Raw genomic sequence first — 27829 nt, 5'->3', positions numbered from 1 at the left:
GGAAATTTTTCTATAGGATTAAAATCCTCTAAAATTCCTATGTTTTTCCTCCAAATCAAAGGGGACCTTAGTAGACAAATTGTTCGTCCATGTTGTAGTTTGTGGAGAAAGGGGGTGCGTAGTTTGTGGAGAAAGGGGTGCGGTAGATTTACCAGGTTTGTCATCTCGGTGTAAAAAAAAATAAGTTTGTCTTCTCACTTTGGAGAGTTTAGAAAGGAAAAGCAAACATCTACGTCGACCCCATGGATCCATGGATTCAACGGCGGATATTGTGTCCGGCGCCTGTCATGTTGCTAGATTCCAGCAAGCAAGCCAGTGGTATGGATCCGTTAGGCTGGCCGACTGGCCAATCGTTGGGCATAGCAAATCAGCACGCCGCTGCTAAAAAGGGTCCCGCTTCATTGTATCATCGCAAAATCAGGAATCGGGGCCGTGTTCCCGTCCAAGTACAGCACCTGAAACACTAGCTTCCTCTCTCCGCTCTGTAATCACATCAGTCCTTTCTGTCGCGTAGTACGCCTCCCACGCGGAATTACCATATTAGGCCCCGTTACCAGCTGCTGCTTCTACAGCGATCATCATTAGCGCGTAAGGATATGGGCGTAATTTTCACCGGATTAAGGAAGCATAGGTTCAAGTGGTACTAATTTAGGTGATGCCAACGAGCGCCATCCACACGCCTGAAATCCCCACCGAAAATGACGCCGCCGGCGAGCACGGGCAAGTGCACCGGCGCCGGCGCCGGCGAGGTGGAGGAGCCGCTGCTGCCGGAGTTCTCTGGCGGCGGGCATGGGGCGTCGGTCTCCGGCGCGGTGTTCAACGTGTCGACGAGCATCATCGGCGCCGGAATCATGTCAATCCCGGCGGCAATGCGGGTGCTCGGTGTGCTCCCCGCGCTCCTCCTCATCGCCACCGTCGCCGCGCTGTCCGACGCCTCCGTGGAATTCATGCTGCGGTACACGGGCTGGGACAGCGGCCCGCCGTCGTACGCCGGGATCATGGGCGACGCGTTCGGCCGCGCCGGCGCCAAGGCGCTCAATGTCTGCATCGCCTTCACCACCACGGGCACCCTCGTCGTCTACCTCATCATCATCGGTGAGCCCACGCCGTCGAGGACGCGCTGCTCTGCAGCTCTGGGATACATCCGAATTGCATGCGGGGGGAAAATATTGAATTAACCGCGTCGAGCATCTTGGTCGCCGTCGCAGGGGATGTGCTGTCTGGGAGCGCAGGAGCAGGAGACGAGCACGCCGGTGTTCTGCAGGAGCTGTTCGGAGCGCAGTGGTGGACGGCGAGGGAGCTCGTCATACTGGTCACGGCCATCGTCGTTCTGCTCCCGCTCGTGCTCCGCCGCCGCGTCGGTGAGTTGCTCTCGAATACAACCTGATGCACTTAATTAGTATTTATTAATTGCTACTCTAAAATAGCTTGATTAGTTTAATTGCTACTCTAAACGTACTTCATCCGTTTCATACTAAACTAAGAATATTTTTATTCAAACTTTATTAAGTTTAATAAAATCTATAGAAAAAATTTGACAATATCTAAAACATCAAATTAGTGTTATTGAATATATTTTGATAATATATTTGTTTAATGTTAAAGATGCTACTATATATTTTTTTATAAAGCCAAAAACTTATGACATAGAAAGTAATTAAGCTAGTGCTGAGTTGTAAATTTGAGTTCTCGAGCGGTGTTCGACACGAGTAGTTGAGCCACCCGAATTATTTGGGACATGGAGATGGAGTGGCTCATTGTGGACGTCGGATTGCGCTCGTGCACAGGGTTTATCTCTGCTACCGATTGAGTCCTCTAAACGCTTTAACAAAAATCCAATTTGTCGAACTACGGAAACAGCACATAATGGTGGTGATTTTTCCTTGATTTCCATTACCATGACTAAACGGTATATTTTATTAAAAAAAAATTGACCAAATGGTATATTTTGTGAAAAAAATTTATGTAGAAGGTATTTAATTAAAAATATTAAATAAACCTATTTTTAAATTTATAATAATTAAAAGTCAAGTAACTATGTGCTAATGGCTCTCTCATTTTACATTCTCTAACTTTATCTTTATAGTAGAAAATATGACACCCACATTGACGTGTCAACTATTTAGCCTGTGTGCGCTGGTTAGAGTTACTTTTAGAATGCATGAAAGACATAATATATTACTCCCTCCGTCCTACAATAGTTGTCATTCTAGGTTGTTTAGGATAGATTAAGATTTAATAAAAAACTATAATACTCCTTATTAAATAATGTATGGTGGTAAGTGAAATGATTATTGAGGGTAAAAAGGGAAAACTTTTGAATAGAAAGTGATTGATGGGACAACTTAGTACTCCATAGTGAAGTATTTTGGGACAAAATTTAAATCCTAAAGAGACAAGTATTCTGGGACGGAGGTAGTATTAGCCAAAAATTGTTGACGTGTTTTTTTTTAACGATCGATTTGTCAGCCATCAGATTCACGTCACGAATAGCAAATATGAGTTACATATAAATAACTATATTATAGATACACTACAATTATACTACAACTGCGTTTGAAAGTTTAGCCCTATATTTGAAAGGATATTCTTCTATCAACAATCATTGTAGCAAAGTCTTGCACTTATGAAAATGAAAAACATCATATTTTCCATCAACGTCTTTTTTAAAAAAAATTCATAGTTTTTCATCAAATTCATGAAATTCAGAAGATATACGTATTAGTTAGGTCATGAAGGAATATACTTATCATCGTACTACCTCCGTTTTTTAATAGATGACGCCGTTGACTTTTTCTCACATGTTCAACCATTCGTCTTATTCAAAAAATTTACGTAATTAAATCACACTTAAAATACTATGATTGATAAAACAACTCATGATAAAATAAATTATAATTACGTAAAATTTTTGAATAAGACGAATGGTCAAACAGGTGAGAAAAAGTCAACGGCGTCATCTATTAAAAAACGGAGGGAGTATTAGTTAGGTCATGAAGGAATATACTTATGATGATGTTCTTGCTGGATGAACACAACATCCACCAATCGATATCCTCTTTTACTATTTTTCTGATGGAAAGATTAATTGAAAGGAGGAGAAGAATGGTTTGGAAGGTTCTGGATTTGGTCTAATAGGATAATCTCTTTTTTCAGATTTTTTATGAACGGATTTGCTAGTTTACTGTCGACAGTAAACGAGGGGAAAAACTGTCGAATTTTTGACTGTCGGATTCGCCTCAAGATTAGTGCTGGCACGTTCGTTTTGACTGTCGGATTCGCCTCAAGATTAGTGCTGGCACGTTTGTGTAAAAAATCCATGCGATAACTAAATTTGTGTGTTGCATGGGGTTCAAACCCAGGACCTCAATCCCACTAGCTATGCGTGGTAGCCACTTCATCTCATTAAAGTTTTCTAAAAAGTTTGCAAGTTATAGTTAGTTATACTCCAGTTACACCCTAGTTACATTGTAGCTACACCCTAGTTACATTGTAACTATATTGTTATCTCTATATAAATTATATATAAAGTTGCATATATTATTTTAATACATATATACAAGTTATTATTATTATATATTATTTTAATACATATATACAAGTTATTATTATTATAGTATATAGTTCTAGTGAATTATATACTGTAGTTAGATTTGAAAGTTTTCCCTAAAAAACACTCAAATAAATTACTATGCCACATGGTTGTGGCACGAGCGACTAGCAGTAAAAACCGTCAGCTTTACTAAGATAGATAGATAGGATAATATATTTTTCTCAAATTTTTTATAAATAACTTGGAGATTTATTTTAAAAGCTACTGTGCCACGTGTGGCGCGAGCAGCTAGTGGTAAAAACCATCAGCTTGGGGTTGTTTGGATGGAGCTAAAAATTTTTTAGTCCCTGTCACAAACGATGTTTGGATACTAATTAGAAATATTAAACGTAGACTAATGACAAAATCCATTCTATAACCCTAGATTAATTAGCGAGATGAATCTATTGAGCCTAATTAATCCATAATGTGCTAATTATGGATTAATTAGGTTTAAAAAATTATCTCGCAAATTAGCACTCATTTATGTAATTAGTTTTGTAAGTAGTCTATGTTTAATAGACTAAATTAGTATCAAATATCTGATGTGACAGGGATTTTTAGTTCCCAGATCTAAACACCCCCTTAAAGTTTAGTTCGTGGATCCAAACACCTCCTTAATAAGATAGCTAGATAGATTCTATTTCATCCATCTGCCGTTGAGTCCGGAAGGCCAAAAGAGCGTTATCTTGGGCCTCGATCTCATCTGGACCCTGAGACCCATTTACACATCCCTTTCAACCATGTACACCAAATGTGCAATATTGCCATAGTGCCCATAAACAAGGATATCATTGCCTCGTCGGATTGTTGCACGCGGACCACGAGGCTGGCCCAGTTGTCAGCCACTCGCCCACCAGTCCGGACTAAATTAAAAACCCTATCGTCCTTCGAAGTTCGCAGCGCCACGCCACAATAATTTGGTCGCTGAGCTCCGTTCACCCATCTGACTAGGCTCTTATCACAGGCACACTCATCGCCCCTCCTGTCGTTTTCCCGCGCCACGTTTCCACGCTCTCGAGCCGCCGATTCCAAAGAAACGCGCACCAAACTCTCGTCTAGCTCCCCGCTTAACGTATCAACACCATGGTGTCCAAGAAGACCTCCATCGCCGCCGCCGCCGCCGACAGCGGGGCAGCAGAAACGTCCCTGCTGCCAGAGCGTTACGCCGGAGCGGGGACGCCAGCCGCAGCCGCGTCGGTGCTCGGCGCGGTGTTCAACGTGTCGACGAGCGTCGTGGGCGCCGGGATCATGTCGATCCCGGCGGCCATGCGGGTGCTCGGCGTGGCGCCGACGGTGGCGCTCGTGGTCGGCGTCGCGCTCCTGGCCAACGCCGCCGTGGACTTCATGCTCCGGTACACCCGCGGGCCGTCGTCGTACGCCGCGCTGATGGGCGACGCGTTCGGCCGCGCCGGGGCCGCGCTGCTCAACGTCTTCGTCGCCTTCAACGCCATCGGGACCCTCACCGTGTACCTCATCATCATCGGTAACGCACCACAGCATATCTCCCCCCGAGCCGTACACCCAGCGAACCTGCAGCGCTGGTCGCCGCGTGCAGACGAGTGATATTTCCGGGGATTTTGGTGTGAGTGTTCCTGCAGGCGACGTGATGTCCGGCACGACGAGCGACGGGAAGGTGCACGACGGGGTGCTGACGGAGTGGTTCGGGCAGCAATGGTGGACCGGGCGGGAGGCGGTGCTGGTGGCAGCCGCGGTGCTCCTCCTCCCTCTTGTGCTCCGGAAGCGTGTCGGTACGTAAGGGAGCCCGCGATGATTGTTGTTTCTCATTAGGACCGACGAGCAGACTCTAGATCCAGTGCCCCAAACTAAACCGCATTTTCAGTCATTTGGTCGAATTCTAAATTCCCATTTCCGGACCAATTTCCACTACGATTTGGCAAAACTGGACGGTGTCGTATAGTAGTATATGAATTTTGCAAGGTTAGAATGCCTTATGAATTTGGGAGGAGCTACGACATTTGAAAAATATCTGAATACCGTAGTCCCTGAATTCATACCCTTTAATTTGCTGTGACCTGTGACTAATTGCAGATTCACTGAAGTTCACATCAGCCGTGTCCATCCTACTGGCAGTGGTGTTCGTGTTCATCAACCTGGGCATCGCGGTGTACGCCCTCTTCACCGGCACAGCGAAGATGCCGCGGATGCTGCCGGATTTCTCGCGCCTCTCCTCTCCGTTCGAGCTCTTCACCGCCGTCCCCATAGTCGTCGTCGCCTTCACCTTCCACTTCAACGGTATCACATCGATCGCGCCATTGTTAACACTACACCATCTTTTTCTCGAGACTGAATTATCTGCCTTGCATCTGGCAGTGCACCCGATCCGAACGGAGCTAAGCAAGACGTCGGACATGAAGGCGGCCGTGCGCATCTCCCTCGTGCTCTGCGCGGCCATCTACGCGGCGGTGGGGTTCTTCGGCTTCCTCCTCTTCGGCGACGCCACCATGGCGGACGTGCTCGCCAACTTCGACCGCAGCTCCGGCGCCGGGGTCCCGCAGGCGCTGAACGACGCGGCGCGCCTCAGCTACGCGCTGCACCTCGTGCTCGTCTTCCCGCTGCTCCACTTCTCGCTCCGCGTCAACGTCGACGAGCTCCTGTTCCCGGGGCGGCGGCCGCTGGCCACGGACACGCGCCGGTTCGTGGCGCTCACGGCCGTGCTCATGGCGGTGCTCTACGCGCTCGCCATCGCCATCCCCAGCATCTGGACGCTCTTCGAGTACTCCGGGTCAACATTCGCCGTCTGCATCTCGTTGATCTTCCCCGGCGCCATCGTTCTCAGGCACGCCATCAGATCACCACCATGGCATCATACAATTCTCATCGCTTAACGCTTGGTTACAGTTGTCATGTAATGCTACAATTTTTTTGCAGGGATGCTCATGGGATAGCAAAGACGAAGGACAAGGCATTGGCAGCGACGATGATCGCTCTGGCCGTGATCACGAGCAGCATCGCCATCGCCTCCAACGTCATGAGCTCCATCAGCGGCAAGGTGGAAGGAGGCCATGCCGCAGGTAGGTAGCATGTGGTATATTGGTTTGCTGTCCGACAGCATCAAGATTCAAGGCTACTGCCCCTGTAGCGTTCCTCTGTTTTACATTTTTTTAAAAAAAAAGGAAAAAAAACTTGCAGGGATTGACTCGTAACAATGTATACTTGTGTGTTGTAAGGATTTAGCGGCGAGTCATTGTTGTATACTTTTACAGGAGATGCATTATCGTGTATAATGTGATATAGAATAAGGAATAGTGCCTTCAGAGAAAACGGTTGGCCCTCATCAGTTAAAAGGTAAACCTATATGATCCATTGAATTGAGAGTTGGAGATCGGCAAGAAGAAAGAACATGAATAATGGATCAAAGTAGAGTTGCCTGCTTGAATTATGGAGTGTGAAATCTGCTTAATGCAACTCATTCACGTGTTTGAATCTCGGCAGTACGTTCCACATGCTGACAGTGTTTTTTTTTTTTTTGAGACATGCTGACAGTATTGCATTTTAGGCGAATGCAAGGCCGGACTTATGTCCATGTTCTGAGGCTGAAAGTATAGAAAGGCCCATCTCAACTTTTCAAGCAGTCTTGGCCTGCTACGGCATTACGGCCCATAAGGCCTAAAGCTCAGCCATCAGATTCAGCAAGCACTTTTATAGACCGACAAATAGCTGTCACAGCTCTATGGCCCTCTTTGTTTAGGTTTAGACTTATTGGCATAGACTTTTAAGTCAGCTTATTGGCTTATATGATTTATAAGCCAGTGGATTTAATGTCCTAAGTTTAGTGGTGGAGTCATACATCTATCTCATATAAGTCAAAAAAAGCTTCTCCAATCTAGCTTAATAGTGTTAGAGTGGCTTATGGCTTAAAAAAGCCAAATAAAAAAGCTGCTTGTTTGTTTTGGCTTAGACTTTTTAACTTATAAATTGGCTTATAAACCTAAACAAAGAGGGTCTATCAGTGTCCTCCAAAAGCAACAACTCCGACTTGAAAGGTCAGACTCCATACATCTATTCCGAGTCCTGCCTCGTAAGAACTTTCGCATTGCACTTGATAATGTTGCGTTGCTAAAATTGTTCATTATCATTAGCGATCTTTTGAATCTGCTGCTGTCAACAAGTGGTTGGACGCACGCAACATCTGTAGTTTATACGACGCCCATGACGAGATGTACGGTGTACCAAACCCCAAGCAAGTGGCTCCAGGTGGAAACCTCCCATCCAACCACTCCAAATATACTAACAACTTTTAGTCTCACGATTTTATCCTAAAATATAACAATTTTCTTACCAACATTCTCTTCCATATCCACAATTCACTTTTTTCACTTATCTTCACTACTCATCTAATAACAAATCTCCATCACTCACTTCTACCTACTTTATTAATAATCGTATCTAATCCTAAAACTTCTTATATTCTAGGACAAAGGAGTACTCGAGGACCTTTGAAATTATAATGCAAATAGTAGCATTGGCCTGCTCATTTGTGCTCAACAGTATCTAATATATTTTTAACCTTATTTTAAAATTAATTTAGCTTTATTTCACGTTCTAACTTTGGCTTTAGAAGTATATAAGTTTTTCCTTAAAATTGTTTTCGTTAGATGGGATACGTGTCTTTGCTTAAAAACCACAGCCCCAAAATACCTTCCAAGCAGGCCCACAGAGTACCGAGGGTAATTTGTACTTCGCAAAGTGCATCATATCGGAGCTAACCACTATTTATGGATAAAAATATATTATACTCCAGCCAAATATACATACTTGCTCCCAAAGTATCATTGGTGAGTGATTTTATAGTCGGAAGGAAGATTTTTTTTTAATATAGAATCTGGTACTCTCTGTAGCTCACGTATCACGACATATCAAAATTTACTTAAATAAAAAGGCGGATTGTCTCACGTAAACTTTACTTGGGACTAGGTAAAAATAGAATTAAATTTGGTATACAAATTTCATACATCTCTATCTCTATCTCTTCTCTCTACTATTATAAAAATTATGTTTTTGCCGGTATTTTAGTACGTCATCCGTATTTGAGTTGGTTTTTATGTTTGTTCGCTTTTAGAAATACAGATCTGTATTTGAGTCGGATTTTAAATTCGTTTGCTTGTGAACATATAAAAGCATTTTAAGTTCAGATTTTAATTTCATAAATATTCAACAATTAAAACTAGGTTTGATATACAACTGTTTGTTTGTTCCCTATATATATGATTGTATTTCCTATACAATAGTTTTGAAAAGTATAGTTGGTTGTCATGTATAACTCTCAACCTCTATTTCATATACATAAAATTGTATTCTTTATACAATTACTCAATCGATCAGTGCCTTTTTCCTTTTTCGATTATTAATACGAAAATTTGTCAGCACTGTTAGTTTTCTCCAGGCTGGAGTCTGTGAATCTGACGAAAAACAGAGAAAAACAAGCCAATGAAAGAAGAAAAACTCCTGGACTCGTTGACCAAAACCTAATACGGAGTGGTACTATTAATCTCTCTCCCAATCCTTGGCCCGTGAGGCCGTGAGGTCGTGACACGCCACGTCACGCTTGGGACCACCCGTCGTGACGGAGACAAATTGTTAATCCCGCACGCCTGCTTCCGCGGCGCTAAACGGACAGCACGGATTAACCCCCCCCCCCCCCCCCCCCCCCCCCCCCCCGCGCGCTAAACTCAGCGGTTTACGAGTGTAGTTTATTCGCTCGTCTCCTCGGGGGAGTCGAAACCCTAGGCTCTTCCTCCCCAGCGATGCACCCGGCGGGGGCGGTGGTGGCGCCGGCGGCGGGCGCGCCCGCGCGGGCGGCGCCGCGGGTGGAGAAGGCGACGAGCCACCTGCTCATGGGGCCCGACTGGGCCGTCAACCTCGAAATCTGCGACATCATCAACGCCGACGTCTGGTGATCACCTGCTGTCTCTCTCACCTCAACTCCGCGTCGTTGCTCCCGATTTTGCCCTGTTCGGTGTACGGCTTCCTGCGTGTGAGATTGGATGTTTAGTGGAAAAATTTCGGTATTCGATTAGGGTCTATTGGGTGTTCCGACGGGTTAAATTAGTTAGTTGATTCATTGTTTGGGGCAAATTTTGGTCGACTTTGGTATTCGGGTAAGACGGCCGTGTACGCATATTTGAAGTAGAGTCGAGATGGTTTCAAGGCCCTGGTTTCGCGATTCGATGCTTTTTGTGGTGAATAGGATGCCATTCAACTTAGCCTTCAACGTGTGCGTGGATTTTGCCCTCTCCCAACTCCCAGGCTACCTGAGAGCTCTTTTGATAATTACCTGCACTTGCAAAGGGGATGGCTTTGACTCTAATCTGAAGAAAGCAATTGGAGTGAGGGAACTCATATAGGGCCATAGATAGGTCGATAGTATGAAATAAACTAGCTTATTTTTCTACTCCAAGTAATTATCTCCTTATCAAGCTAATATTTGTGAATTCTTATCAGGCAAACAAAGGATGTGGTAAAGGCAGTGAAGAAGCGACTACAGAACAAAGACCCAAAAGTTCAGTTCTATGCTTTGACGGTATGTTCTTTTGTTATGTAATGATGGATGCAGTGTTTTCTTGGCTACATAATTTTTCATCTTTGAACAGAATACAAATTTTATTTCACAAAAAAGTAAAGGAGAAAGTTCCCTGAATACTCTCTTACCCAACAATCTGAAGTTGTTGTTTGTCTGATGTATTTAGTTTGAAATTTGTTGCAGCTCTTGGAGACAATGATGAAGAATTGTGGTGAATATGTTCAACTTGAAGTTGCTGAGCAACATGTTCTGCAAGAAATGGTGAAAATCATCCAGAAGAAGGTCCCTTTACTCCCCTCCTCACTACTAATTACTTGCTCTTCTGAATTCCTAATTTTGTGCACATGGTGATTTTCTCAGTTGTTTTTTTAATCATATGCATTCTTAATGGCATTGCATAATTTGAGATGACACTGAATACTGCTAGTGTTTTTGGTATAAGACATTTAGAGTTTCGTGTGTTACACGAAACCCCTGTTCTTTTGGCTGGTTTTACGGTTTGTCTAATTAGCAATCAAACTAATCTTCTAATGCGATTGGATGGTTATTCTGTAGAGAGCTAATATATTAAAACAGGATAATATAAATGGTTAAACCCATTTTCTTCACGGGTGGAAGGATATTTTTCATAATAAACGCTGATTGGTTGTTTGTAGTAGAGTAATAGGGTAACTAGCCTGCAAAGGCACTTGATGTCACCAGCCTATCATTAATATCATGGTTACTTGTTCAATGCCCTGCTTAAAGTTTGATATTATGTGGTAGCACTTACAATAACCCATATTTACCTTTACTGAATAGTTTGATATTATGTGGTAACACTTACAATAACCCATATTTACCTTTACTGAATTAATCTTTGCATTCGATTAGTCCTGACCTGTGCACTAAGAAAATTTGAGCTTAACACCAATTTCTTCACCTATACTAATTTTGTGGTTAAGTTGAATCATCGTTGACAGTGCACCTTATCTTCTTTTCTCTCAGCACCTGATGTTTACACACATCAGATTTATTTCCTGGAATATCAATTCTCATTTGGTATTTGCATGTTGTTCAATTCACATCAATGAGGCAATTACTGGACATGCCCCTACTAAAATTATGAATGTTTTCTCTTTTGTAATTTTCTTTCAGAATGATATGTTAGTAAGGGATAAAATATTATTACTTTTGGACTCCTGGCAAGAAGCATTTGGTGGACCTGGAAGTAAATACCCACAATATCACTTTGCGTATCTTGAAGTAAAGGTATGTAACAAATTCCATGATTGTTCCTTAAGAAGTATAGAAGCCTTGTTTCGTCATGGTATGTGGAACGATCATGATTACAAGAGGCATGTCATGTACTCATGTGTTCAACATGCATGGCTCGCGTGTTTATGCTGAAATATTCATTTCTTTTCTTTGAAAACATCCCTATAATATCTAACCATATTTGCAACTTGTCAATTTTGAATTCAGAGGATAGGTGCCGTGTTCCCAAGGCGTCCTATAGATGCACCACCGATATTTACACCCCCCGCGACACATACTTCTCAAAGCTATGGTTCACCCAGATATGAGGCAGGAAGTCTGAATGAGATAATGTCTTCCGATGTTGAGACACTAAGGTTGCTTTCTTGGCATATCGGATTCATTTGGTTTGGTCAGCTATCACCCAACTACTTCAATTTATGTTTGTAACATTTATTTCTCTTTTTCTATTACAGTTTGGGTGACCTGAATAACATTCGAAATGTGACAGAACTACTATGTGATATGGTGCATGCTTTGAATCCATCTGATCACATGGTAGTGAAAAATGTTCCTGCCTAAAAATTGTTACTTTTGACCATATGGACTAAATGCCAGCAGATTTTGATCTAGCTCTTGACTTGAACAACCTCCCTTTTTTTTTAACCCAGGCTGTCAAAGATGAAATTATCACAGATCTTGTGAGCCAATGTCGCTCAAACCAACAAAAGCTCATGCAGTTTGTCAGCTCAACAGGGTAATGTTATCAATATTTGTTGCTGCCCCTTGTATTTTGAATTTTGTAATGTAGTGATTTCAGGGTTCTCCTTTGTTTCTCTTCATAGCATTTCATAGGCAGAGCAAAGAAGTTTGCACAAAATGTGATATGATATCTGAATTCATTTATCTGTTGTTTAGGAATGAACAGTTACTGAAGCAAGGTTTGGAGATAAATGATCGGCTACAAAATATTATTTCAAAATATGACATTATGGCCTCCAGTACTCATTTAGCAGTTGAAGCACCTCCGGCAGACAATGTTGAGGCTCCTAAAGAGGATCCAGCAGAAAAGCCATCTGCACCTCCTATCAGCACTCTTGAGGAGGAGGAGGAGGAGGATGAGTTCACTCGACTAGCACAAAGGTATTTATAAGTAGCCTTGTAACATGCAGCTTCATTTTCATGCACAGTTAACTTATGCTTCATTGTGCATCTGCAGAAAAAATAAGTCTGTGATGACTAGTGATGATTCATTATCTAGCACTGGAGACCTTGCCCTTGTACCCATTGATATGGAAAGTTCAGAATCTTCATCTTCTGTTGCAAGCAATGCTTTAGTTCCTGTTGACCCAGCTCTTGTCAGTAGCAGTCCTCAAACAAAAGAGCAGGATATGATCGACCTTTTAAGCCTCACCTTGTGCAGTCCTACACATGAAGCTTCTACAGATTCTTCAACGCAGGGTCCTAATGGACCTCAGCAGCCTGCAGTTACTGATGGGCAGCACAACCCATCGGGTGTGCCACAGTATCCTTCAAACCACCAGTCGCATCCAATAAATCAGGAATATATTCCACAGAACAGAAACTATGTTGCACCTTGGGCACAAAGTGGTCAATATTATCCAGCACCACCATGGGCTGCACCTCCAAGTGTCAATTCTAATCCTTTCCAGTCAGCTACTTACCAAGAACAACCCCCACCTGTTGGTTCTGTTTCCTCAACCTATTCAGCTCCCTCAGCATCATATACTTCCCCTTCAATGGCATATGTGCCACCTTCAGCCTCATTGCCGATGCAATGGAATGGTTCTACTACAAGTAATGGACTAAGTGCAACACAAGCTCAAATGAATGGGAATCAACAACCGCCAGGTTCTTCAGCGGCAGCAAGCAAACCTTATTACATACCTGACAATTTATTCAGTGATTTGATTGACTTGAAGGGTCTCAGTGGTGGAAATAAGATGGGCGTACCCACTAGCATGGGTAGTGCAAATGGTGGTCAACCTATGATTGGTGGAAAGAAGTAGGTTTCTCTAATTGGTTGGTGGTGCCGTGGTGAACGTTAGGTCCGTTTTCTGAATTCTGATCACTCAGTTTGGTGTACATTTCATGTATATCTCCCTTGCCCCATTTACATGTTTGGTTACATTGGTTCATTTCATGGCTGCTGACTGTTCAGTCGAGTAGAGATGGTATACCATTATTACTGTACATAAATGATGAGTTGCGCATTGCCTTGTTTTTACTTCGCGACTCATATTTTGATATGTTTGGCTTCTCATTATTGAGCACACGCATGAAATCGTGTTCGTCCAGGATATTAAATCCTGTTCGTGCGTTGTTATTCTCCAGCATATTTTATGGTTCTGTTGATCTCAAGGAAAGATCTCTTATATAGTTATTACTTCCTCTAGCCCATAATATAAGGTATTTTAGAGGGATGATATTTTCTACGACTACGAATCTGGATAGGTCGTAGTCCTAGAAAGTGTCACATCTCTCCAAAATCTTTTATATTATAGTACGGAGGGAGTAGTAATTTCGGTGCGTTGGTAATGCCCAGGATTTGGTCTCGTTTTGGCTTTGTTGTAATTGTGGGTTTGTACGCCTGCCTCCGGTGCGAAGGGAAGGCATTCCAGCGGTTCATGATGAGGCCCAGCATGGGGTGTAGGCTATGATGAGCCCGTGAACTAAGGGCCAGGTCGTGACAATTGTGCACGTAACAAGTATAGAACTCAAATACACTGGGTCTCCGACTGATGGATCAAACAAAACTACTTACCATTACTTCACTGTCTATTCCTAAAAAAAGTTACTTTACTGTCAACTACCTCCATTGTCAAGTAGATGTATAGGTAAAATAAGCTTAAACTTAAACTTTGCAGTTGATATGCACAGGAACAGAAGGTATATTTGTACCATGGAAATGATAATCTTTTAGCGCCGAGTTGACACACATTTAGCAGATGTATAGTTAAAATAAGCTTAAACTTAAACTTTGCAGTTGATATGCACAGGAACAGAAGGTATATTTGTACCATGGAAATGATAATCTTTTAGCGCCGAGTTGACACACATTTAGTAGATGTATAGTTAAAATAAGCTTAAGCTTAAACTTTGCAGTTGATATGCACAGGAACAGAAGGTCTATTTGTACCATGGAAATGATAATCTTTTAGCGCCGAGTTGACACACATTTAGTAGATGTATAGTTAAAATAAGCTTAAACTTAAACTTTGCAGTTGATATGCACAGGAACAGAAGGTATATTTGTACCATGGAAATGATAATCTTTTAGCGCCGAGTTGACACACATTTGAGTTGTTTCGTCGTTCTTGTGTTTGTTGGTACGCAGGATCTAAAAGTCACGTTTCTTTCTCGTCGCGCGCGGAGCGCAAAGCGACAACTGCAAATCTGCAATGCCGCCACTCCACTTTAATTAGTCCACTCCATGAACTGGCAATTAATGATCAAATCTCTGCAAGCATAAATGCTGATGAGGAGGATATGTGCATTAAAATGTGGTATTCTTTAGTACAGTTTAATCTTTATGTAGAAACAAGGAGAAAAAACACACTTCCACGTAAAAAAATAAACCCTCTTTTTTAACATAAACCATTTTTAAAAATTATTAAACTTCCATCAAGCTTTATCAATTACAGAGGAACAGGTGTATATTACTCCCACTTTTATACTTGTACACCTTCTATCCCAAAAAGGATAACTTATAGATATAAATTTGAACCAATGCTTGTCCAAGTTTATCTTTAGAAGTTAGTTTTTTATCAGGCGGATGGCTCCTTTAGCAATTGCATAGTAACACTGTTTCTTTGGTTCATTTCAGGTAGTTCTATTTGACTGTTTCTTGTCAGTAATACCATTAATTCTCACAGCCTAGTGACCATTTATAAACGCTAATCCTGCCAAAATGATTAATGTCAACAGTTAAATCATATACCATTCCCCACCGTGAGTCTTCACACTCTAAATACAGAGCAAATCTGCGAGAGAAAACAAACCAAATTGAACCCATTTTCTCTTTTCCTTCTCCAACTCAACCCCAAAAAAGAAAAAACGAATTTAGAATTCTCCAACCACCGCGACGGCCATGGCCATGGCCCCCCGGTGCACCTTGTCCGTGCTGCTCCCGGTTGCGCTCCTCCTCTGCACCGCCATCGCGTCGCCGGATTTCCCTCTCGGCAAAAACTTCACCGTGCCTTTGTACTACCAGCAGCCGGCCGACCTCGCCGTGACGACGACCACGGTGCTCAACGCGTCGCACGGCGCGCCGCTGCGGCCTGGCGTCGCCGCCGCCATCAGCGTCGTGGCCGGCACGGGAGGCCTGGAAGGGCTGTCCATGTGCTCCCTCGTCGTCCTCCTGGGCAACGTCACGGTCTGGGCCTCGGACCACGACGGCGGGAGGTTCTTGGTGCGGGGCTTCTGCCGGCTCGAGCTCACGGTGGACGGCGATCTGCGGCTGACGGACGCCGCCGGGACCGTCGGGTGGTCGTCCGCCACGGCAGGGCGACGCGCAAAGGTGATGCATGCATGACTCCTCCTGTGGATCTACCTAGTTTGCTTTTCACCATTCTGTCTGCTTGATTATTGCAATCTTTACCATTGTTTCTGCTCTTATTACAAACTCGATAGGATTGTAAGCTAGATATGCGATGCGAGGTACGCCCAGCGAGCCAACAATCAAGGTATATAATCGTACAATGTTGTTGAAGATGGAACAGTGCTAGACTTAGTGCATCAGCGTTATGCCGATATATATATGGGTCGGTTGATATGAATTATGATGGAGTTATCTGTCCGAGGATTTGATGATTTGTCCTCCCTGTTCTTGGATAATTGGATAGAGGATTTGGCAACCTTATGTCTAGGACTGGACTAGTATACATGCCAAATACTGACATGCGACTGTTAAGTGGACAATCCTCGATTTTTCCAAGAACTACCTACTAGATCTTATATACCATAAAAAATAGTCTATATATAAAGGTTCATTTCTATGAGGATTTGGTTCTGAGCATTTTTTTAGGAAAAAAAAGGCTTATTTTAAGGGCTACCTTGAGTGTTTTAAAAAAGCGCGCGAAAGGCATGGATCGGATATCAACGTCATAATAACGACTTTTATCGATAACCTAATTAATAACGACGCGTAAGTCATAGAGGGCAACAAATAAGTACAAACGACAAAAATAAATAAAGCAACAAAGTAAAGCTACAGTTATTATAGTTATCTTTTATGCAATAAAGTGTGACTCCCTATTGAAAGTAAAGCGCGTATAGATTTCTGGTGGTTTTATGTTTTTGCACTCTTTGCCCAACTAATTGCCTCTCAATTTTGTTACTTATTAGTGTCAACCTATTTCATGGGAGATCACCTTTGAGTCATAGCCTGCTAGGAACTTTCTCTAACGTATTGCTTTTTAATGTCGTGTGGCTGATGTCGGTTCTCTAACAAGTGAGCCTATATGTCAGCCATATACGTTAGAGGACGATACGTTAAAGAAAGATCATCTCTCTTTCTAGGTCCTCTATTCTTAGCAATTCTTTTCACGTACGCTTTGTTGGTTCAACCTAGAGTAACCGATTTTACATTTTCTATCCTCTAAAGTGATTTTTTGGGTCATTTTGAAATGAAACCAAAATGTGCTATACTAAGTTATTGTCACTTTGAATACTAGTACTTTTGGCAATGTTTGGTTTGCTACCAAAATATGCTAAAATGTGACCTCCAACGGTTACTTTGACGTGATAACCACTGGGCCCACTCAAAAGTATTGATTGTTAATAGAACCAACGTCTATGTCCGACAACACTCAAATGTGTTGATTGTTATTAACAACCAGCACCTTTTTCGCATTATAGGTGTCAGTTCTTCCAAACAACACATCAGATCAGAGACGTGTGCTCGGGCAAAAAAAAAACACTATATGTTTTAGTTGTATAGACTTCTAGTAACTATAATGTTATCCCTATTTTGCGTTTATGTGTTAGTGATAAGTCAACTAGAAATTTTTCACTTACTACCAAAATTTTCCTAGGTTTTAGCATTACCCGACATTCTGATAAGGTAGCAAAACAAACAAACCCTTTTAAGTCAGAGCTGAGATACTCACGTTCCCCTTATGTTTCGGCACAGGTTCTGCGTCTGACCCGGAGTGGCAACCTCCGTCTCCTGGACGCCAAGAACCAATATGTATGGCAAAGTTTCGACAAACCAGCCGACAAACTGCTACGCGGCCAGCGCATCGGGGTGCCCTCCTACCTCACCGCGCCGGTGACAATGATCGGCTCCGCGTTCTTCTCCTTGGAGCTCAAAGAGCGCTCGATCACTGCCAACTTCAACGTTGGGATTAAGAGGTACACATACTGGGAGCTCACTCCGCGCCATAACCGGAGCGTGGCATTTGCGGAGATGGACGTGCTGGGGCTGAGGTTGCTGGACCGTCAACGGCGACCGGTCGCGCAGATCTCGCCGGCGATCGAGGCGCAGGTCAGCTTCTTGGCGCTCGGAGAAGACGGCAACCTGGGCATGTACTTCTACGACAGCCATGACATGAAGTTCGGGCCGTCGTACGAGGCGCTCGGGTTCTGCGAGCTTCCCCTCGCCTGCGGCCTCCGCGGGGTCTGCTCCGCCGCCGGCGAATGCGACGACTTCTCCACCTACGGTGTCCATCCGGCGCCGGCGGCGCACCGCCACAGTGCCTGCAACGCGACCACCGTCGCCGACCGGCACTACATGGCGGTGATGGAAGGCGTCACCATGGCGATCAGGCCCGCCTCGCCGCCGACGGCCAACGTGACGATGCGGCAGTGCGCGGACTCCTGCCTGCGCGACTGCTCCTGCGCCGCCGCGCTCTACGTGCTGGCGGCCGTGGCCGACCACGGCGGCGCGTGCTCGCGCTACGAGATGACGGCGGGGGCCCGGGAGGTGATCGGCGGGGGCCACCGGCACAACTACCTGTACCTGGTGAAGGCTCCAAGAACGAGAGACTCTGAGCACGAGCACGGAGACGACGACGGCGCCGTGAGCCGCGTGCTCACCAGGATCCTGATCGGCTTCGGCACGCTCGACGTGATTGGCCTGTGCGCACTTACATGGCTGTGTGCGTACTACTGCATCTATCTCCGCGACATCCCGGTCCTCGACGACAAGGACGACGAGGAGGCTGACGATGGAGGAGGGGAAGCAGCCCGGCGAGGAGACGCCGTGTCGCAAAGTCCTCCTACCAACAGTGAACCTGTAATAGAATTGAACTGATAAATGAAAAATTAAGAAAAAAGAGAGGATATACTTTTTCTTGGGTGAAGTGCAATGAAGTACATGCCACTTGGTTCACTGAAGTGAGCGAGAGCCGAACCAGGAACAGAGAACTAACTAGCTTGGCAAAGGGGAAGAGACGGTTTGTCTGTCTTTTAAAGACCCGCACGTTAGCCCGCTCCAACACAGCAAAACGGTCCAGCTCAACACACCACCGTGGCAAAACCACCTTAGGTCTTGCTCGGTTTGGAAGGGATTGATGGAAAATAATTTCACATCACAATAGATGTAGAATAAATCCCCTCCAATTCCTCCCTCATAGGGATTACACTGTCTTAAGGGTTAAGTACATGGTATAGAAAAATTTAGGAGGGTAGAATACATTGTTTAAAAAGTGAGGGGATTAAATAGTGGACTTGCAATAGTTTAGGGGTCTGTGTAGACTTATTCCTTGGTTGTTTAGTACCGCTAGCAGTTACAGTTTCACGCGCTGCAATGATTCTTTTATTTAGTTTAGTAGGATGATTTGGGTCTAGTGGGTTGTTCATTCAATGATTTGTTTTTTTGCCAAATCAACTTTTTGGGTAGATGGTTTTTATGGAATGAATGGTCTTTTGGCCTGTTTGGTTGTGGACTTGTGAGGAATTGTTAGGAGGGAATGAGAGTTCGAAGGATGGGGATTATCGGAAAGGAAAATTTAAGATCAAACTCCCACATTTTTAATACCTAGATAGGGACAGATAATTGGGATGGAATTTCTTTTCTAAGTATACAAGATAAATGTCGACCATATATCATCACTTAAAATTTAATTCCACCTGAACTTCCTATACTTTTCATCTTACTTACCAAACAAGAGACAAGGAGTAAAATTGTAACTCTCATGACCAATCCCTCCCCCAATTCCCTCCTCTAAACTCCCCATCTCCATTCTCTTGCCAAACAGTACGTTTATAAATAGTAGAGAAGAGATTTGCAATTCCAACTTTTTTCTCCAACGAGATGAATCAGTCGAAACTTCCAAGAGCCTATTCAGTTTGTTGTTGCTTTCAACCTTACCATATTAAACACACTTCAACCATTGCTACCTTACCAAAATTTGGTATTTCTAGAAGCTTCCTCTCTTAAACATCTACCAAAATTTGGTAAAGGTATCAAACCAAATAAAGCCAACACTAATAAAATTTGGTATTACCAAAATGTACCAAATTTAGCATTACCAACAGTTGGTATTGTTGATATGGGCAACAAATTTAACAAGCCCTAGATCCAGCTGTTCAGATGACAATTCTATATTTCTATGGGCCGGCCCATGTCCACAATTAGGCCGAGTGGTGAAAGAATACGAAGCCCACTACCAAGAAACATGTCTCATGTTTTGGGCCGAGCCCACTCGGAAATACAGCCGTTTGCACCCCGCCGGCCTGACATTAGGCCCAACGAGACGTTCACGGTGTCTTCCGTCTCACTGACAACCCGGTCCCTACGGCGTGCGGCGCGATTAGCGGCGAAAGCCAACCAAACTACCAACCCCAACTGAACTTGGCCGGGCGATGCGGACATACCACAACAACCCACTGCCGTTGGCCGCCGGTCGCCGGGATCGATCGTCCATGGGCTTCCACCACTTATCCTCTGCTTGCCGGCAGCGGCGTTTACTGCTCCTCACCTTGTCCACAGAGGAGGCAGAGATTGCCAGATTATCTTGGCATTGTTCAGGTACACTTGTACAAGATCTCTTCCTCCTCATTTTGCGTAGTTTCCAGGGTTAGATTGGGCAGAGAGAGTTGTTAGGAGTTGCACGCTCTAAACTCTGAAGTTGGGGTTACTACCTACTTCGGATTTGCACATGGATCCTACCTGGGGGATTCAACCAACGTGACCGCTGAACAGTGCTTGTAATGACGCCGCAACCGAATATGCAGTTGCTTTTCACTTGGAAAAAGAATATGTAGCCGCTTTAGGAGTGCCACCATGTGGTTTGTGCTCTGATGATGTTCTCCGATCCTGTTCTGACAGTGTCGACTCAAAGTCTCGTCGAGAGCTTCCTGGTGAACTTTTGACCTCTCCATTTTCTTTTTATCACTATAAACGACAAATGAAATATTGCATCAGATGAGATCAGCATTCGGTCAGACATTTTAGAGATCAGTGGTTTTTCCTGCTAAAAGGAAAAAGGCGATGTTGGTTAATCTGAAACCTGAAGTTCGGTTGATCGTCTGAAGCTTTAGGAATCCAGGAAAGCATGTTGGGCGTCAGTATACGTTTACATTTGCAAGTCCTGGCCACCATGATGCCACCATTTACCGAACGAGAATGGCGATTCAAGTTTCTAACTTATGGTGGTCTGAACTCTGAATTCAGAAGAAATTAGGTCTCAGGTATGGTCAGGCAGTCAGGCTGAACTCCACTCCGTACAGGAGCCACAGAACTCACGCTCTCCTGTGCCGTGCGTCTGATCTCACCATGACCTTATGACAACGGTAATTCGATTCAGCTTCAGGCTGAAGGCGGTCTATAGCATGAATGCGAGTGCTAGATTCAGATGCTGCAGACATGGCTAAAAATCATTACACGATTTCATTGCCTCGGATCGCCTCTACGCGGCCGGGATTATCACCGTTTCCTTTCCCGCGGGGCCATGTTGATCTGGTCTTCGGTTTTTAATGGCGCCGAGGTGAGCTGAAAGTAACCGCAGCAGCGAGCGCGGCCAGACACGGAGGAGCAGCCGGCGAGGGAGGAGTTAACTAGCCGTGACGTCACTGCTCCCGGCAAATGGCAGCGGTGGCGTGGCGACAATTCATGGCGAGAGAGCGGCCTGACCGTGACCGCCGGAGGGCGGAGGGCGGCCGGTGAGTGGTGGTGAACCGTGCTTGTGCAGATCCAGAGAAGAGTAACACCGTTGGTTCAATGTATTGAAAGACATGGCGCGGAAATTGAACCGAATGGCGGGAAGAGCTTCATGTCGACAGCTGAGCTGATCAGATCTGAATTGTGTATGGGAAATGGTATCTCTTGCTGCACTGTCAGAAAGTGCTGCTGCAAGCTGAACATCAGAAATTGAATCCGATTAGGATTACTATTTGTAGGATCTCTCTTCCGAAGTTAAATCCGATTAGGAGTACTGCTCAGTTCATCTTTAAGTGTTTCATGCATATTCGGATTAGGACACCGGAATGATCAGGCCAAGAAACCTTGGCCTATATATGCAAAGCATTCGAAAGCATTACCAGTTGGGGAGCTAGCTTGTAAGATTTGTTGCCGAATACTTCAGAAAACAGTAGGGCTAGCTAATCTGGCCCTAATTATTTGTTGCCGAATACCAAGTGTTTGATTTCGAATTAGCTTGTAATGCCGGGCAAAATCACAGTGACGTCTACGAGAGGGGCAGGCAAGTCAGCAACGGCCAGCTCCGGTGAGCCCTGCAATTGATCCGTCGTGGCTGCAAGGTGGCCATGACAAGCTCCGATAATTCCGGACCAGGAATTAGATACAGCCATTGATGCCATTCATTGCTCCCCGGTTAATAGCAAACAATAGCAACAGATGTCATGATGTACCAGTACTGAATATCTTGCAAGCAACCCGCAGTCTGAAATCTCAGCCTCCGTTTCTGAATTCTGGTCACACCTGCTGAGAGTTACGTCTTGGGCCATAGCACTTGTGCCCTCAGTTGGGCTGGTTGCTGTTTAGGCTAAAACTTATGGCCTAATTGCTGATCTACTAATTAGTCCATACTGGCTAACAACAAACCACATAAGCTAGCTTTGCAGCCACAGTCATCTCCATCGGACAATTTATTGCCGGTTAATTAACCGCCGGAATTGCATAAATACCTAGCAGACAGAGGCCATTACAGCTCAAGCAAGTGCGCACCACCACCAGCAACAATGTCTTCCCCTTCCTCGGCCCATTGGCTGAGCTTGGTAGGAAGTATCTGGCTCCAGACCATCAACGGCCCCAACTCCGACTTCCCGGTGTACTCGTCGCAGCTCAAGGAGCTCAAGAGCATCAGCCAGGTGCAGCTCAACTTCCTCGCCTTCGCGTCCGACGCGGGCAAGCTCTTCGGATGGTTCTCCGGGGTGGCGGCGCTGTACCTGCCACTTTGGGTCGTCGCGTTCGTCGGAGCCGCGTTCGGGCTCGTTGGCTATGGCATCCAGTACATGTTCTTGGACAGCTCCGGCCTCCGGTACTGGCATCTCTTCCTGCTCACCGCGCTGGCCGGGAATGGCATCTGCTGGATCAACACCGTCTCCTACCTCCTCTGCATCAACAACTTCGCGTCGAGCAGCCGCGTCGCGGTGAGCCTCGCCACCAGCTACCTCGGCCTCAGCGCCAAGGTGTACACCAGCCTGGCCGAGACGTTCCCGGGGCTGGCCAACTCCAAGACGAAGACGTACCTCCTCCTCAATGCCGTCGTGCCGCTGTTCGTCACCGTCATGGTGGCGCCGTCCCTCAGGGTGTTCGACCTCAAGAGCGCGGCGGCGAGCTCGGACGCGGCATTCCTCGTCATGTTCGCGATCACGCTCGCCACGGGCGCCTGCGCGGTGGTCGGCAGCATCGGCTCGACGGCGAACGGGCTGTCCTCCAAGGAGCACATGATCAGCCTCGGCGTGCTGCTGGCCACCCCGATCCTCATCCCGGTGGGGCTCAAGATCCGCGAGACCCTGACCAAGATACGGGAGACGCAGCGGGAGAACAGGATCCATGACCTCGGCACCGACGAGTCGGAGTCCGTGGAGAGCGTCGTCGTCATCGACGTCGCCGCCGACGCAAACGCCGAGGTTGCCAAGGAGGAGGACGCCGTGGTGAAGAAGCCCCAAGAGGAGGTCGGCGGCCTCCGGCTGCTGAAAAGCCCGGACTTCTGGCTCTATTTTTTCAGCTACATGTTCAGTGGCACCCTCGGCTTGGTCTTCCTCAACAACCTCGGTCAGATCGCCGAGTCGCGAGGAATCGGGCAGACTTCCACTCTGGTCTCGCTCTCGTCTTCGTTTGGATTCTTCGGCCGTCTTCTCCCGGCGTTCATGGACTACTACTCCGCGAAGTAAGCGATCATTCCTTTCACACACTTCCATGATTAAAAAAAAACTCCAAGCAGAGTAGCAAAATTTGTCAAAACAGAGTATTCTTTAACTACTACATGAGTCCTGAGATTTTGGAGACCACGTACACTTGTTGTTATCAAAGATTCATGCAGTCTTTGTTTGTTTTTCTTTTCAAGTTTCAAAGACGACGTGCTAACTACTTGTTGCTACTGCCTACTATAAGTCGTAGAGTTAGATCTTGGCTGTTTGTGTCAGAGTGATTCAGTAGCTCGCTGGTTTTCCAGTTCCAGAGGCTGATTAATTAGGGTGCTAACTGAAATTTTGTTGGTTTGTGCAGAAGTGGCTACTCCATATCGAGGACGGGGTCCATGGCGTCGCTGATGGCGCCCATGGCGGGGGCCTTCTTCCTGCTGCTCAACCAGCGGGACTTCTTCCTGTACCTGGCCACGGCGGTGATCGGGACGTGCACGGGCGCCATCACGTCGGTGGCGGTGTCGGCGACGCGCGAGCTGTTCGGCACCAAGAACTTCGGCGTCAACCACAACGTCGTGGTGGCCAACATCCCCGTCGGCTCCCTGTGCTTCGGCTACTTCGCCGCGTTCCTCTACCAGCGGGAGGCCGGCGCCCGCGGCACGCTCACCTGCTCCGGCGCCGGCTGCTACCGCGAGACGTTCGCCATCTGGGGCACGACGTGCGCCGTCGGGACGCTGCTCTGCGCCGCGCTCTACGCGCGGTCCCGCAATTTTGCCGGGAGGCTACCTGTAAGGATACCGTCCTGCCTCGCCCGCTTAGCTAACCTTGTGTAGGGTGCTAGAACTTTCTTACACCTCTCAGAGGAGGCCTCTTCTTAATTTAGCGACCATACACGAAAGCATCAGCCATTAGGCGATGTAATTAATTAGGTTTTGTTTCTTTCCACCACCTTTTTCTTTCTTTCTTTCTTCCTTTGGTTTTCTTGACTGATTATCCCACGGGGGGATACAGACAAAAGGTTGGAGCCTGATCAGTAGATATTGTGCAGGCTGATCACCTTTGTTTTCTCTGCATATATTATATATGCAATCATATACGAGTGGTTAAGGGGAATTCAGGTCTTGATCATATTGGCTAAGTTGGCCATGCTACTGGTACTAGCATGTTCATTTTTCTTTTTCGGTTTCGATTTATTAGCTAGTAGTATTTGATTGCACTGTAGTGCTACTATGAGGAGTACTACGTACTGACGTACGTGGAGCTGGAAATTCGCATTTATGCGTGTGCAACTACGGGCAACTACTGCCATTTACATGAGTGGTCCACTGAAGTCTGTAGCATGTAGTTCCACGTTATTCAATTGAAAGCCAGGTATATGATAGTACTAACAGTTTCGAATACTTGCTGTTCATTCCACCGTAGCCTGATAGTTGCAGTTATATGGAACACTCGTAGGCAGATAGATTTATACGTTTACAGACGAAATTGTCAGGTACCAAACCTAGTGCTTGATCATTAAGTCAAACCAGATCCACGTCAATAACTGTCCATAACAATTCTGTTAGTATCTCTTCGTACCGTATATATAGTCAATTCGTAGCCGTAGGTCTAGGACAAGGCAGGGAAAGCATGTAGGCGTTTTAAACTTTTAATCCTCTCCTGGTGAAAGTTGGACAACCGTGTTAATCCTCTTCTCAGCAGGCGGTATCATCAGACGTTAACTGAAAGTTACACTATGGCCCATACATGTGTGAAAGATCAAATGAAGAAATGTTCTACACTATCCTGGCCACCTTTAATTTCTGGATATGTTCAGATGCATCACTGCTACTCCCTCCGTTCCACAATGTAAATCATTCTCACATTGTGGAACGGAGGAAGTAGTACTTATCTTTCGCTCATTTGAGAACCATCCGGCTATCCCGTCCGACAGTAACAGCAGTGATGCATCCAGGTCCAATCCACACACACAAGCTGAACAGTGTTATATAGAAGAATTTTACCATGGTTCATGTAAGTACTAAGTACTCTGTATATACATATGCATTGCATGATCATAGATATATACTCCACGCATTGCATGATTATATGGACTCCTATCTGACAGGCATGTGAGGAAGATGTAACCATTTAAGGATGGGCAGAGTAGGTTGATCCATGGTGGCCATCGGTCTCTCGTGGTCCACTCACATGTTGCATCATGGCACTGCGATGCAAAGTTCAGTTCCATCTTCCCCCGTGTACTTGGATGGACAAATGCTATTTATTCGCCGAAAGCTTGCAGAGCCATCAACAGATCAACTCCCTCTAGCCCCCTGGCCGGCAAGAGGCGTCTCCGCCGTCTAGCTCCGTACGTACGTCTCCGATCTTTCAGCCGGTGAGCTACTAAAATCATTTATGATCTGTGTGGTTGGTTGGCAGTATTGTTGAGACTGCAACATCGACAGAGCGATCTATCATAAGCTCAGCTTAGACTCACTTAAAAATCTGTCAAAGCCTTGAATTACTTCCTTATCATGATGCATGACTACTGCTCCATGTTAATTAATTTGTAGCGAAATCTCTTATAGATAGTTGAAAACCACGTCTAAGCTAAACCATCTTAATGTCCTGCTACGATCGAGTTGATGGAGCTAGCTAGTGTGGTACAGGCCCAGATTAAGCTCCTTTTCATGCTTCTGCATGTCTCTGCCTGCTGCCCGGAGATGGTCAGATGGAGGGATGCGCTCATTGCTCGGTGCAGCGTAGTTATTGTGGTGGATGGGTGCCTGTGTTGGTGGAGGTAATGGGGGGTGGTTGTTGAGAAGGCAAAATTTGTGAAGGTCATATGACATGTGTCCTGTGCACGCACATGCCTGGCACGAAGCGAATCCGCGGACATGGCAGCAGCAACAAAGGAGCTATAGCTAGCTTAGCTAACGCAGGGAAAAGCGGGGAGAGAAAAAGGTTAGGGACGACGAAGTGAAAGCGTGCGCTCTTCACTGTCCATTTGTAATACAGATTTGCCACTGATCGTGTGTAGTTAGTTGGACATCTTTGTTTGTGGACGCAATGATTACACTCGTTTCTTGCTGTTGCATTGCTGATGGCCGGATTAGACTCGGCAATGCGCATCCTGCCGCTGCTGAAAGCATGTCGTCAGCAGAAAGAAATATCTCAGGTTATTGCGAGATGCCGCCCGGGGCACTCGATCCCATATTTTTGAATCAATCATGTACAAACCATTAATGTGGGTGGAGGATGGGAGTGTTAAAATATTTTCATTACCTTAAATAGAGACTGTGTCGATCTTGTCTAATACTCCCTCCGTCTTATAATATAAGAGATTTTGAGTTTTTCTTATACTGTTTAACCACTCGTCTTATTCAAAATTTTTTGAAATTATTATTTATTTATTTTTACTTACTTTATTATCCAAAGTACTTTAAGCACAACTTTTCGTTTTTTATATTTGCACAAATTTTTTGAATAAGACTGTCGGTGATATGGGCCCGGGGGTATCACGTCTAGAGGGAGGAGGTCGCCCTCAAACCCACGTGGCTCTCCGCGAGGGGGGATCAAGCCCGGGGTGGAGCGGTGGCTACCCCCACCCAGCTAGAGGGAGGAGGCTGCCCTCAAACCCACGTGGCTCTCCCCGAGGGGGGTCGAGCCCGGGGTGTTGTGGCGGCTGCCCCCTCCCAGCTTGGGGTTGGGCCGCCCCCTCCCAGCTTGGGGTTGGGCCGCCCCCAAACCCACGTGGCTTCCCCCGAGGGGGGTCGAGCCCGGGGTGGCGCGGCAGCTACCCCCTCCCAGCTAGAGGGAGGAGGCCGCCCTCAAACTCACGTGGCTCTCCTCGAGGGGGGTCGAGCCCGGGTGTTGCGGCGGCTGCCCCCTCCCAGCTTGGGGTTGGGCCGCCCCCAAACCCACGTGGCTCCCCCCAAGGGGGGTCGAGCCCGGGGTGGCGCGGTGGCTGCCCCCTCCAAGCTAGAGGGAGGAGGCCACCCTCGCTTGGGGTCGAGCTGCCCCGACCCCCTCCACATATCAGCCCACGTGTACAGGGTTAGGTGGGCGCGCCTAACGCCCACCTAACTGCATTTAAAGCGGTCTATGCAACCGCGCCATGCCGCATTTAATGCGGCGTGCTGCGCATCTGACCGGTCTGTGACCGGTTGAATGACCGATGG

General features: G+C 45.8%; 4 protein-coding genes across 5 annotated transcripts; all 4 read left to right on the top strand.

Moving 5' to 3' along the window:
• The first annotated feature begins 663 nt into the window (after window positions 1–663).
• Window positions 664–6877, top strand: LOC127760566 (amino acid transporter AVT6C-like). 2 transcript variants are annotated; one of them, XM_052284857.1, is made up of 6 exons: window positions 1229–1361; window positions 4560–5078; window positions 5194–5343; window positions 5645–5848; window positions 5927–6392; window positions 6485–6877. In XM_052284857.1, the coding sequence occupies exons 2-6, from the start codon at window positions 4679–4681 to the stop codon at window positions 6633–6635; spliced, it is 1371 nt and encodes a 456-aa protein (XP_052140817.1). In that variant the 5' UTR covers window positions 1229–1361; window positions 4560–4678; the 3' UTR covers window positions 6636–6877. The 2 variants fall into 2 exon arrangements, with proteins under 2 accessions (XP_052140810.1, XP_052140817.1); XM_052284850.1 differs by lacking the exons at window positions 4560–5078; window positions 5194–5343 and adding an exon at window positions 664–1095 and having other exon boundaries at window positions 1209–1361.
• Window positions 6878–9281: 2404 nt separating this feature from the next.
• On the top strand, window positions 9282–13641 carry LOC127760457 (TOM1-like protein 6). Its single transcript, XM_052284722.1, has 9 exons — window positions 9282–9509; window positions 10058–10136; window positions 10320–10418; window positions 11274–11387; window positions 11601–11749; window positions 11849–11930; window positions 12044–12129; window positions 12291–12515; window positions 12592–13641. The coding sequence occupies exons 1-9, from the start codon at window positions 9361–9363 to the stop codon at window positions 13400–13402; spliced, it is 1794 nt and encodes a 597-aa protein (XP_052140682.1). The 5' UTR covers window positions 9282–9360; the 3' UTR covers window positions 13403–13641.
• Window positions 13642–15483: 1842 nt separating this feature from the next.
• On the top strand, window positions 15484–18648 carry LOC127771715 (EP1-like glycoprotein 3). Its single transcript, XM_052297644.1, has 2 exons — window positions 15484–15912; window positions 17527–18648. The coding sequence occupies exons 1-2, from the start codon at window positions 15484–15486 to the stop codon at window positions 18646–18648; spliced, it is 1551 nt and encodes a 516-aa protein (XP_052153604.1).
• Window positions 18649–22493: 3845 nt separating this feature from the next.
• LOC127760450 (protein NUCLEAR FUSION DEFECTIVE 4-like) lies at window positions 22494–24779 on the top strand. The gene is made up of 2 exons (XM_052284714.1): window positions 22494–23692; window positions 24031–24779. The coding sequence occupies exons 1-2, from the start codon at window positions 22539–22541 to the stop codon at window positions 24497–24499; spliced, it is 1623 nt and encodes a 540-aa protein (XP_052140674.1). The 5' UTR covers window positions 22494–22538; the 3' UTR covers window positions 24500–24779.
• The last annotated feature ends 3050 nt before the right edge of the window (window positions 24780–27829 follow it).

This window comes from Oryza glaberrima, chromosome 1 (genome assembly GCF_000147395.1).
Source record: "Oryza glaberrima chromosome 1, OglaRS2, whole genome shotgun sequence".
NCBI lineage: Eukaryota > Viridiplantae > Streptophyta > Magnoliopsida > Poales > Poaceae > Oryza > Oryza glaberrima.
This window is presented reverse-complemented; position numbering and strand designations above follow the sequence as displayed.

Excerpts from the sequence above, each read along its gene's own strand:
- LOC127771715 (XM_052297644.1), top strand. The coding sequence starts at position 15,484 with ATGGCCATGGCCCCCCGGTGCACCTTGTCCGTGCTGCTCCCGGTTGCG. Across the intron at positions 15,913-17,526 it reads CGGCAGGGCGACGCGCAAAG|GTTCTGCGTCTGACCCGGAG; the intron begins GTGATGCATGCA and ends GTTTCGGCACAG.
- LOC127760457 (XM_052284722.1), top strand. The coding sequence starts at position 9,361 with ATGCACCCGGCGGGGGCGGTGGTGGCGCCGGCGGCGGGCGCGCCCGCG. Across the intron at positions 11,388-11,600 it reads TTGCGTATCTTGAAGTAAAG|AGGATAGGTGCCGTGTTCCC; the intron begins GTATGTAACAAA and ends TTTTGAATTCAG. Across the intron at positions 11,750-11,848 it reads TCCGATGTTGAGACACTAAG|TTTGGGTGACCTGAATAACA; the intron begins GTTGCTTTCTTG and ends TTTCTATTACAG.
- LOC127760566 (XM_052284850.1), top strand. The coding sequence starts at position 699 with ATGACGCCGCCGGCGAGCACGGGCAAGTGCACCGGCGCCGGCGCCGGC. Across the intron at positions 5,849-5,926 it reads CTTCACCTTCCACTTCAACG|TGCACCCGATCCGAACGGAG; the intron begins GTATCACATCGA and ends TGCATCTGGCAG. Across the intron at positions 6,393-6,484 it reads CCCGGCGCCATCGTTCTCAG|GGATGCTCATGGGATAGCAA; the intron begins GCACGCCATCAG and ends ATTTTTTTGCAG.
- LOC127760450 (XM_052284714.1), top strand. The coding sequence starts at position 22,539 with ATGTCTTCCCCTTCCTCGGCCCATTGGCTGAGCTTGGTAGGAAGTATC. Across the intron at positions 23,693-24,030 it reads ATGGACTACTACTCCGCGAA|AAGTGGCTACTCCATATCGA; the intron begins GTAAGCGATCAT and ends TGGTTTGTGCAG.